General features: G+C 40.7%; 1 protein-coding gene across 1 annotated transcript; it reads right to left on the bottom strand.

Moving 5' to 3' along the window:
* Positions 1 to 701: 701 nt before the first annotated feature.
* On the bottom strand, positions 702 to 11,237 carry SGF29 (SAGA complex associated factor 29). The gene is made up of 10 exons (XM_015810356.1): positions 11,172 to 11,237; positions 9,999 to 10,077; positions 9,611 to 9,686; positions 7,546 to 7,618; positions 7,395 to 7,459; positions 5,199 to 5,328; positions 4,962 to 5,108; positions 3,754 to 3,789; positions 2,897 to 3,059; positions 702 to 1,120 (listed from the first exon to the last, which is right to left on the bottom strand). Exons 2-10 carry the CDS (start codon positions 10,071 to 10,073, stop codon positions 1,004 to 1,006), a joined length of 882 nt encoding a protein of 293 aa, XP_015665842.1. The 5' UTR covers positions 10,074 to 10,077; positions 11,172 to 11,237; the 3' UTR covers positions 702 to 1,003.
* Positions 11,238 to 12,822: the final 1,585 nt, after the last annotated feature.

Raw genomic sequence — 12,822 nt, 5'->3', positions numbered from 1 at the left:
TTTATGCAATAAATAAAATAAAGTTATGCAATCTGTTCTTTTAAGACTAGTTCCAGTTTTGAAAATGTTCCATACCCAGTTTTGAAAATGTTCCAATCCTTGGAATAAAATTCTATCGGAATTCTGGTCATATCAGAATAGCAACACTACTTTTAGTTTTTCTTGCAGTGATGAAATGAATAAAAGCGGCAATTGTGCAATAGAAACAATTAGTAACATTACCTCAGTGATTCTTTTCACCCCAAAATAATAAGAAAATCCCCAATGCCCTCCTACTTTCCTTTAGAAATTCACAAATTCAGGTCGAGTCTTTGTGTTTCAATTGCTGGATTTAATTCCAAATCTTTTCTTCAAAGAAGGAGGTTTTGCAATCTTCTTAACACAGGGGAAAAAAACCCTGGGGAAAAAAAATCTAAAGTATGCAGCACTTCATAGCAGCCTAAGCTGAAATAACACAGCTGCAAGGGGGAAAATTTTAAAAATCCAAATAACTAGGGTTGCCAGGTGTCCACTATTTGAGCGGACAGTCCACTTTTTTCACATTATGTTCACTATTTTTTTCACAAAATAGTGGACATTTTTTTATTCAAAAGCTTTATGATGAAATGGTATGTAATCTAAAGCTGTACAGTCTACTTTTTTTACTACTTAACACCCCCCCCCCGCTTGTCCGCTATTTTTTGGAAGCAGACCTGGCAACCCTACAAATAACAGAAATCGACAAATAACAGACAATATTGCCTGTTTATTCACAGAATTTTAGTTGGCTGTTTCCAAAGCAACTAACGACTCTTGCAATAGTAGTTAACCTTTGTAATAATCATATAATCATTTCTCACAAAGCTAACTGCCTGTGTTGCATTGGAGTGCACATGTCTTAGGTTAATAAATTAAACAGCTGCTCTAATAGGTTTCTGTTGCTTCTTGCTTAATTCACTGTCCCTCTGCAGAAGTTCACCGGGATAGACCTTGTTCTTCATCAAGCTGCAGCTGCAGGGCAACGTCACTTCTTCTTTGTTTCTTTGCAAGCCACAACATAGCGCTGAGCTACGTTGAGGGGGGGAGAGTAGCCATCTGCATAGCTGGTATCTTCAAAAAGGACTGAGTAGTCATCTTGGGGCTGAGGCCAAGAAAAAGAATGGATTTTGTTACCTCCTACAGGGGGATGGGCATTCAGTCATGCTCTCCACTGGATTGTTAAGCTGCTTCCTTTTCTTCTTATTCTTCTCCTTACCTCATCCTTTTCTGTCTCCCTTCTTCTGGTTCTTTCCCACCCTTTTCTAGCCACTTCCACATTTCAGTCCTGACATACTGAACTGTCTTACCAAAAATAGACAACTGCATCTTACTGATACATAAGGCTTTTTAGACCCTAATTATGAATGGATTGGGGACATTTTGAAAGATGTTGAGCTTTCCTGCTTTCCTGTATCCAGAGCTAGGGAGAACATGCCCTGATACATGAGTTCATAACAGTCATTTGCCAACTCTTGCTGGAAAAAAATTCTTTGGTCTTTTAATCTGTCTGTTCTATCTATCTATCTATCTATCTATCTATCTATCTATCTATCTATCTATCTATCTATCTATCTATCTATCTATCTATCTATCTATCTATCTATCTATCTATCTATCTATCTATCTAATCTCTCTCTCTCTCTCTCTCTCTCCATCCATCCATCCATCCATCATCCATCCATCCATCCATGCTTCTAAGATGCTTAACTTGAAGTATATATCCCAAATTTCATAATTAGCATAAGATATGTAATGCATAACAATGAAGTAGCAACGCCAATTATATGCCTCTGCATTCACATATCTAAAGATATATTTTTTCCTTCCACACACTAGCAACTTAGCTACTTTACCATCGTGTCTCAACACATTTAAAATAGTTGTAGTCTATCCAGAATGCAACATCTCCCATGGTTGCTCCCCAGCTAATTGTGATTTAGCCTCTTTTTTCTTAGATAGCTTGACTTTCAAATCTATTTCCCGTCTATCTGCACTACTAATTTAAGACAGAGACTGATAATCTGGCTAAGCTAGCAATATAGTAGCTAAGGGACAAAGCAATGTAACACTGACCAAGTGAAATCCCAGTGCTGAATAAAATATCAAGGATTTTGGATTTGGCAAAATGGGATGGAAAGAGAACAAATACATTGAGAGCAATTTTCTGTAAACAATTTCCAGAGGTAACTGATTTGGAGAGAAGTCAACCAAGCAAACCAGAGGCAGACAGAGATCCTGACTGATAATCTGTAGTTGTCAGGCTCCTTCTCTCATTCTCTATTAGATTACAATTTAACTTTCGTGAATAATGTTGATAGTTTTCTTTTGTCTTTTTAAAACTTTTGCTCCATCCACACCTGGTTCTATCTAAACCAGAAAAGTCCTGACATGTTATTCCAGGAAAGACAAATTACCTTGCCTGATAAACAGACTGGGAGATATTAGCAACCTGTGATTTGATGCTTTATTACAGTATTCCCCAACCTTTTCGGATCGGTGGTCGAGGGGGGAGAAGAAGGGATGGTTTTACATGTTTGTGCCACTTTCACAGATGCAGCTTTGTGCACGGGCACACGTGTGCACACACATGCCTACTTCTGCAGCCTCGTTCTGAATGGGCTGTGACCTGGCACTGGGCCATGGACCGGGGACCCTTGCTCTATTAGCATCAATAGAGTTACTCTGTAATTATTACCTAGAGAACAGCTCAGGAGAAAGAGCTACGGGCCAGATCAAGAGGTTCCTTGGCCCAGGACTCAATGAGCCTTTGGTCTGACTGAAGGACAGGTCAGCTTTTCCATCAGGTGGACCTGCATGAGCCATTCTATCACCAGTTTGGAGCATTTATTGAGGAAAACTCCTATGGTCTCTTTCTTACCCGCTGAGGTGGAGCGTGGATAAGGGCTCGGTAGAAGCAGGTGGTTTGTGGGTACAAGGCCAGGACCAACTGGTCCTTCTGGAACAAGGCCTCGGGGTCTGTTTCAGGATTGGCCTTCCACTGAGGTAGAGGGATGATGCGACGTCGGCTCAAGGTATGACGCCTGTGGAAAAATAGAAGTCAAAATGAGCAGATTTCCCCAAAATGCCCCATAATTCAGGACCAAAATATTTGGGGGGAGGGGCTGAGGGACACAGGTGAATTTCAGGAAGCAGACTGGGGAACACTCAGGGCTAAAACATGCAACGTTCTCGTCTGAATATTTTCCCATCAAAGTATCAGGATGACTCCGATCCTGCTGGACTTTCACAAGGCTATGAAGACCTTGCGTTAAGGGCCCCATTTCTTGGCTATATTATCTATCTATCTATCTATCTATCTATCTATCTATCTATCTATCTATCTATCTATCTATCTATCTATCTATCTATCTATCTATCTATCTATCTATCTATCTATCTATCGCAATAGTTTTACTTGGCAACTATATATATATATATATTTTGTTTAAATTGTTTAATGTTTTTATGGTGTAGGCCACACAGAGTCACTGATTGAGATAGGTGCCTATAGAAATTAAATAAATAAAATATACACGTTTCATTTAATTGTAAATATAATTAAGGTTAAATAAAGTGAATATAATGGCACTACTGACATGTACTTAATTCTCCCTTTAATCACATTAGAAATTACAGGAAGGGTTTGGAAAATCTCTGGGTGCCTTGTTCAAAGCTTCTGGGGCCTAGGGCCTGACATAGTGCACCTCTGCCTTTAACAATCCCTTCATCACTTACTCTTTTCCTTCTTCATCAATGTCATCCACCTCATATCTGAAAAAGAAAAAATGCTGAATAAGAATTTGAAGAAATCCAAATAGAATGCCCACAAAGTAAAATTAACCAAGATGAATTCTCGCACAACACATCCATTTTCATTCTTTTAAAATGATGACCAGTTGTCTGTAAGGAGTATAAATCTTTCCATTCCCCACCATCCAGTGAGAGCTGAAGAAGCTTCTTGGATGAGAAGCGAAACGTCTTCAAAGAAAAACAAGAAAGTCCTGTTGCCTCGTGAAAAAGCATCTTTGGGATAACTATGACCTGGATGACTGAGAATCTCCATAGACTTTTAGGCTCAACAGACATGAAGCACATATGTACCATGCATATGCACATTCATACATACTGTAGTATCACCGAGTTTATTCTCTTTCAACTCTTGATAAGCTCTCTGGGCTTTGCATACCACACCTTTTTTTTAATGGAATTCATCATCATCATCAACTAGGACAGACTGATTTTGAATACGCACATATATCATACAGCAATCTAAACTCTGGGTGACTATATAGGGGAAATCCATTCAGTTTACTAAGCAACATTTTTGGAAGTGGTTTGCCACTGCCTTCTTCTTGGGCTGAGACGCAATGATAGCCTAAGGCCATGGTGGCGAACCTATGGCATGCGTGCCATAGGTGGCACACAGAGCCCTCTCTGTGGGCAAGCGCGCCATTGCCCCAGTCCTAGGCCTTCAGCTGGGTTTTATAAAACCTTTTTGCTTTAGGCCTCTGCTGCCGTGTGCAAAAAAAAAAAAGGTTCAATCAATCAATCAATTTCAACTTCTCGCAGGAAAAAAAAAGATCTCACAAAGTTGGAATTGATTGAACTTTTTAGTCCCACCCAGTCTGCCGTTACCACAGCCACGCCCACCCAATTGGCCACACCCACCGGGCACCCGACGATACATCTGGGTTTTGGGTTGCAGTTTGGGCACTTGGTCTCTAAAAGGTTCACCATCACTGTCCTAAGGTCACTCAGTTGGCTTCTGTGCCCAAGGCAGATGTGGAACTCCTAGTCCAGCACCGTAATCATTAGACCAAGCTGGCCCTCAGTTATCATATCTACATACTTCAAAATGACTGTTTCCAAGACAAACAACCACTGTTCTTAATTAGCAAAAGGAAGACTCTCTATGACACTATCACAATCCCCCGTATGCTCACTTGTTGGTTGCATGATTGTAGCTCACAGCCTCAGCCAAGATCCACTGCTCATCCCCATCAACAGCCTTGACACGAGCTGCTACTTTATCTCCTGGTTTGGCCACATAATCACTGGAGGCGGGGATGGCACCGCAAAGGGGAGGCGGCCTGCACAAGAAACCAGACAAAAAGTGCCTAATCCATGGCTGAAGAGTGACTTCAGGTTTTCAGAACCCACCATACCTTCCCAACAATTACTTTTCTCCAGGCTTCCCAATCCACAATGGAAGAGTCATGGCGCTCTGCTGGAGAAGAGTCATCAGCACTCCACGGCGCATGGTTTTACGTGGCGGTTCAGAGTCATTGTAGAGGCCAGCGATCTTGGCAGCTGTGTGAAGAGAGGGAAGCAGACCAGAAAGGTTTGGCTACATCTAACAAATTATTAAGGATGCAAGTGTCTCAGCCAGTAGAAGTCAATACTGATAGACAGATGACAGATGATAAACAGACAGACAGACAATCCAAGGTGAAAATTGGTAGAAGTCAATACCGATAGATAGATAGAAAGACAGACAGACAATCCAAGGCAAAACCAGACTTATGGCTTAAGCTTAGAAAGCAACACTTCCAATACTCCAAGGGAGTAAACTTTGCAGGTAGCCTTCCGGCCTTCAGATGAACCTGTCAATCATATTCACTTCCATATCAAAAACATAGTAACGTTATGCTCTACGACAATATGGAAGAAGAGAGAGCATTGTATAGGCAAATTTGAGGTCTTGAATGGAAGGGAATATATAATCTAAATACAAAAGTAAAAAAAAAAGAAGAGCTGAGGTTGTAAAAACTTTTCATTCCCTCGTCACAGAAAATTGTGAATGTATCAATACATCAAATTTCTCACTTTGTCTTTGTTTATGAACTACATACTCCTGGCAAAAGTCAGTTTATGGCAGTGAATTCCTTCTAGGTTTATTTCAGAGGTGTCCTTGAACTATCAGGGGAAGTTCCAAATTCTGGGAAAGAATTTCCACTTTCAGTTATAAACTCTCACTTTGGCTCATCACCCAGTCTGATGTACAGCACAAAACTTCCCGCCCAATTTAAACTAAGATTTCTGGGAACCGTAGGTTTCTCTTGGTCAGTTTAACTGGGAAGGCATCCCAGTGCAATTATTCATATTAGGAAATGGGATACAAGGGCTGATGCACCAGACATTCAAGAAGAATGCGTTGAGCATCATTCCTTAACCTATCCAGGCTGTTTGGGTTTACATAATGCATATAATTTGTTAAATATGGCACAATAGTTTGCCATGAATCGGGTCCCTGTAGCTTGTTCCTAAAATATACTTAAGACAAACGTTGGTTTAGAATGATTTCTTTAACTCAGCCACAGAAGCCAATTAGCCTAATCAAAATAACGCTTCATCTTTTCCCAATTTTTCTACCTATGTCTTGGAAGGAGCAAAGTATTCTTATTCAATTTCTTTCTGGCACAATCTGATTAGGATTACCAGAATTGGGCTGCAAAAATATAGATAACTACTAAATGGCAGCAAGGCAATAAGGCATTATATATCTATAGGCTACCATCTAGAGGTTGACTAAATGTTTGCAGTCCTGCTCTGACAGAACTAGATTTGTCTTTAGGTAGTTCTTGACTTACAACCTTTTGGTCAGTGACTGTTTGAAGTTTCGACAGTGCTGAATGAATCGTGGTTATGATTGTTCCAGCTATCCCAGCACCCCTGCAGCTATGTGATCTCAATCTGGGCACTTGGCAACCAACTCATACTTACAATTGGTTGCTGTGCTGCACAATCCAAGATTGCCATTTGTGACCTTCCCTGACGAGCTTCCACATCAATGGAGAAGCCAGCAAGGAAGACTCCACGTCCCTGGGATAAGTCTCCCCCACCCACATCATCTCCCCAATCCCATATCTTCTCGCACACACTGGCATCCCTGCACCCCCCCCCCAAACTTTGCTTCCCTTGCACCCCATCCCTCACCTGGAAGCAACCGCTCACCTACCTGTCTGCTTGCAAACCACTTGTAACTTGCAACTCCCTGCCGGCTTCCCCACTGACTTTATGGTAAGCCAGCTAGAAGTTGCGAGAATGTCCTTGCCTAACGATGGCTACAATTCCGTTAATGGAAATTAATGTAGAGATTGTTGTCACTAAGCAACGCAGCCACAATTTATGACTGCATCACTTAGCAACAGAAATTTTGATCCCAATTGCTGTCGTAACTTGAGGACTACCTTTATTAATGGAAGACAAGTCCACACCAAAAACTCATATGCATCCTTTTCTTAAGGCCGCTTGAATAATGAAATAATTAAAACTAAATTGTTTAAAACTTTAAATCTTGGGATAGCACCCGACATTTTTATAACAGCTCAAGCATCCCATTTTCTCTTCCTTATTCAGAGCTTTTCAACACTCACCAATTCGCCGTTCTTCCAGAAGAGACTTTATCTCAGCAATTTTGTCCAAGTCCTTGCGCAGAATGCTGGGTAAATAGGGCAAAGAAGCAACAACAGTAATGAAAAGGAATCACCTTCTCTCATTAGAAGCAGGCAACTTAGATATACTCACTTGCATTCAGCTTCTGCATCAGCCTTAGCTGTTGTATAGAGGCCACGCAATTTCGTTCGATAATACGGAGAGACTAGACAGAAGAAATGCAGGTAATATTGGGTAATATTGAGTTTACACAGAAATCTAGTTTGCCTATTGTTCTAAGCCAAACTTGCTTCATCAAGTTTGTGGGAATATATTAAAGCTGACTGGATTAACACAACACTGTGAACCATAATCTAAAGTTTAGAAGTGACATACCAGTCTCACCTGACATATTAAGCTAAAATCAAATATACCACATTACATATACTAGGCAAAATCCATTTTTGACTCAGAGTATCTCAGATAGAACTGGGAAAGTTCCAAGGCCTAAAGAATATAACAGACAATAAAGTCACTTGTTCTGAAATGTAGCAACAACCCAACTAGTTTAATTTTCTACAATGCCCAGTAAGATGTTCATTGGGAAGCCGATTCATTAGCCTAGATCAGGGGTAGGCAACCTTGGCTCTTTTATGACTCGTGGACTTCAACTCCCAGAATTCCTGAGCCAGCCATGGCTGGCTCAGGAATTCTGGGAGTTGAAGTCCACGAGTCATAAAAAAGCCAAGGTTGCCTACCCCTGGCCTAGATGAAGCACTCTACATTATGTATAATTCTGTATATATTCAATCTGTTCTCTGTTTATCCTTTTTTTCTTAATAATTTAAAAAGTTCCCTGTTTTATTATTCAGTGCAGGGTCAAGAGAGCCATAGATGAGGTGAGGGCAGGAAACAATAACAATACATTTTGGACTAAGTATATAATATGTGCAGATGGCCCCGCTATCTTAGGGTACTTGCAGAATCATTGGATACAGAGTCATGGAAGATTAGCAAGGAAAACACCCAATGTCCCAAGTCACCAGAGAACACGTAGCGTCTTTAGGGAAACACCCAAAAGGAAATTTTTTAGCTATTTCTGCTTTCTTCTTTCTTATCTATGGTGAGCCAGCCTTTCTGGGTGAAGTCTTTATCTTATGTGTTCCAGCTTTGCTGGGTGAATTGCTTATGTCAGGGGTGTCAAACTGCTGGCCCATGGGCCGGATGCGTCATGGCGAAACCGCACCCATCCCATTGCCGGCAATGGAAAAAAAGTCGTGATACGTTGTGACACGTTGCGAGTTTGACACCCCTGGCTTATGTAATCAAAAAGTATAAATAAAAGGATTTGTTGTCATTTGGGGCTTCCTCTCGTTTAGAGGGGCCCGTCTTTGTTAGAGGGGCCCGTCTTTGTTCAGCTGAATAAACATGTAAAGCTTAAAGGCAACTTCTGGTCTCTTGCATTTGTTACCAAGCCACACCTCAGATCCTGCACATTTTCATTCTCAAAACACACTTTGCAAGTTGGTCTCTTGTGAGGTAGAATGCAGGAATGAGTGAGCAGCCCTACTAAAGATGAATAAGGACTATCTTCTGCCAATTAATTTCATATGTACAAGCAACTAGCCAGAACATTTTCCAACTCAATTTTTTCTAGAAAATTCTCACCCCTATTTTCCTCCAAGGGAAAAATTTAGCTTTAGCTCCAAACCTTTTGGAGTGCAGGAACGAAATTGTTTAACACATTTCTCTAGCCTGTTGCCTTTTCGATGTAGCATACAATGGCTCCCACTGCCTATAAGCTTCAGAACATCCATGGCCATTGTCACTGTTGGCAGTTGTTACACAATGGTAATTGAATACACTGGCCCAATTAGCAATAGCACTTAGACTTATATACTACTCCATAGTGTATGACAGCCCTCTCTAAGCGGTTTACAGAGTCAGCATATTGCCCCCAACAATCTGGGTCATTTCACCAACTTTGGAAGGATGGAAGGCTGAGTCAACCTTGAGCTGGTCAGGATCAAACCCCTGGCTATAGGCAGAGTTTGCCTACAATACTGCATTCTAACAACTGTGCCATCACTCTTCTTATTTATTTATATAGATGAAAATAACTCTCTCATCTACCAGCTGGGGAATGTGGCAAATTCAAAATGATGCTTCAGAAAGGATTTCTAGGGAAGGTGTTACAAGGCTGGCATTTTCTACTCACTCTTGTTCTCCGTCTGCATCCGTTCATGTGTTTTCTGGATATTCACAAGATTATGTTCACTTCTTGATCGTTCCTCCTAGCAACAAAAGAATTTCTGGGGTTTTTTTTGTTTTTTTTTGACAACAGGGTCTTTATTTTCGCACATAAAATGTATTCCTTGAAGTTATCACACCACACCAGTTTCATGCCCTCCTCTCATCATTATGGTACAGCCTCTTTGGTGCATTACTAAAATAAGATGTAGCCCCAAATGAAAAAGACATCCTCCCTCTCCAGAAAAAGCAGAAGGAAAGCCTTCTCCTTTTCTCATCATTGGCCATGATAAACTAAGTAGACTTCGTGTCACATACAGACCCAAATATTCCAGGGAAAAAAACCATCACGTTACCTGGGTCTGTTTGATAAGCTGGTGCAATTCTCCTAGGAGTTCAGCAATCCTAGAATCGGCTGACACCAAAGCCATGTTGCTAAAAGAAATGTAGGGCAGGAGAAAGGAATTTCTCTCAAACCAATTGCCATTATAACATTCTGGAAAGACTGTACTGCTAAATCTTAAAACATTAATAAAGGGAGGAATACAGTATTCTTGACGTCTTACATTTGGTGCAAATAACAAATGTCACATTTAGCAACAGAAACTTTGGGCTCAATTGTGGTTGTAAGTCAAGGATTACCTGTATGGACTTTAAAATACTGTCCAGAGCCCCCCCTTTATAAAGAGAGATGGGCAATCTAGAAACATAAGATATAAACAAACAAACAAATGTTTAGAATTTGGGAAAGTTTTTATCTATCTTTATTAGGCAAATTAGCCTCGGGACCACCTTCACTTTATATTCCTGTGTTTATATTTGCAGAATAAATGAAATTAAATGTACTTATTTTCTGAATACTCAGCAGATATGAGGTGCATATTTTAATTTAAAAGCAGAATTTGCTATTTTAAATTGCCCGTTTTAATTTCTCTATTTGTTTTTAGCTGGAAGGCCCATCCTTCTGGAAAGCAATTAATACCCATATGACTTCCAATTATTGTTTGTAAATCCAATATGCACGTTTACAGGGTAAGATGCATTCGGACCACTGCGATTTATATACTTGCTGTCAAAAACGTGTTACTTTGAACATTTTCAATGAATAATATGACCTTTCATTTCTTACACCCGAGGAAAATACGAGTATCTGGCATCTCCTTTAAGATATAGCAGGGGTAGGCAACCTTGGCTCTTTTATGACTCGTGGACTTCAACTCCCAGAATTCCTGAGCCAGCATAACATAGCTGGCTCAGGAATTCTGGGAGTTGAAGTCCACGAGTCATAATAGAGCCAAGGTTGCCTACCCCTGAGATATAGTATGGATTTCTCATGATGAAAGAAGGGGCATCCCTACATACTGCAATGAACCCGATCGACCACACGCCGTAAGCATAGAATAAATCAACATGCAGAGGGAACCAGTAGGGGGCGACACGGTACAATTATAATCAGCTGGATGCACGAACGTCTTCACCCCCTTAGTCCAGTAAGTTCCCATTACCGCGACAAACACTTGATTCCCTACCGTTTAAAGTCCGTGCCGAGAGTGGCAGAACAACGCTTGACGCAGGCTTGCTAAACCATAAATAAATAAATGAAGGCGGCACGCGCGCCTAAAAATGACGTAGAAACCTCCGCACAGGGCACTTCCTACAGCTAGGTGCCTAGCGCGTGCGCCCTAAGTTGTCGGAAGTGGACGCATGCGCAATTCATGGAAATCAATTTCCCCGTTTATGGGCTTTATTTTGCGCATGCGTTTGTAGACCGCCACCAAAAAAAAAAAAAGCCACTCCACAATCCCCCCCTCCAAAAACAGTACAGTCCATTTTTGTTTTTCTTTCCAATTTTTTTTTAAACGGAATGTTTAAATGTGGAAAATGGTCATGAGTCTTCAAACTTGGCCCTTTTATGACTTGTGGACTTCAACTCCCAGAATTCCTCAGCCAGGCATGCTGGCTGAGGGATTCTGGGAGTTGAAGTCCACAAGTCATAAAAGGGCCAAGTTTGAAGACCCCTGCTCATGAGGAACAAGATATAACCAAGGAGACCACTAGGGCGGGTCAATGAATTAAGCAGGGGAGAAAAAAATCCATCAAAAAGCAGGAGTTTGATTTTTTGTTCCAATGCAACACAGGCAGTTAAGCTTTGTGGAAAATAATTATTATTTCCAAAAGTTAACTACCATTGCAGGAAGCCTCCTGGGAATTGTAGTTTTTGTTGATCGACGTGTGCTGTTAGCAAGAAAGAGCTGAAGGGAGGAGGGCGCGTGGCCAAATGGTCACCTGGGAAGGTTTTTAAACTTCCTGACAGAACAATTAACCAGTGGAACAACCTGCCTCCAGAAGCGGTGAATGGTCCAACACTGGAAGTTTTTAAAAAGAGACTGGACAGCCATTTGTCCGAAATGGTGTAGGGTTTCCTGCCTGAGCAGGGGGTTGGACTTGATGACCTCCAAGGTCCCTTCCAACTTTATTATTATTATTATTACTTTCAAGCGTGGATTTGCTGCGGACCGCACGGTGGCTTAACTTTTCAAACCTTGAAGCTTTTGAGACGTGATCGCGATTCATAGAATACTAATGTTTTCTAAAAAGTTGTTACTTCGTGTGCAAGTCCGAAGGAGAAGATAGAAAGGGAAAGAATATACTTTTTCCTATGGGGTTTTACTTGGAGATAAGTAAGACTCATTTAAATTTATTTCCTAATAAGCGTTACAGAATTGCAAGAATGGAACTTAGTAGGGAATTAATATGAAAACAGAATTACAATAGCTAGTCGCAAAATCAAAATATTTTTTTTCCATACCTCCTAAAAAAAGGTGGACATTAATTGCAAAAAGTGAAGAAAGATTCCAACGGAAATAGTTTTTTTCTTTTTTGTAGCACTCATGAGTGCAGTGGATTAATGCAATCATAAAACAAAACTAGCAACAAATACCAAGAGAAATTGAGATACATAACCGGTCAAACCACAATGTGGAACAGCTGGAACACCAACAAATCAACATTGTTGGCATATGCCCTTCAGGATTATATTCCGTGCATTGGATGAAATGGACTGTGGTCCACAAAAATTTATGCAGAATAAAGTTGCAGACTACCTATTTATTTGCATCCCACCTTCCTTATTTTTACAAATAACTCAAAGCGGTGAGCATACCTTCCTCCTTCTATTTT

The sequence above is a fragment of the Protobothrops mucrosquamatus genome, unplaced genomic scaffold (genome assembly GCF_001527695.2).
Source record: "Protobothrops mucrosquamatus isolate PMUCROS unplaced genomic scaffold, P.Mucros_1.0 scaffold8, whole genome shotgun sequence".
Taxonomy (NCBI): Eukaryota; Metazoa; Chordata; class Lepidosauria; order Squamata; family Viperidae; genus Protobothrops; species Protobothrops mucrosquamatus.
The sequence above is the reverse complement of the archived record's forward strand: the minus strand, read 5'-3'. Positions and strand labels throughout refer to the sequence as shown.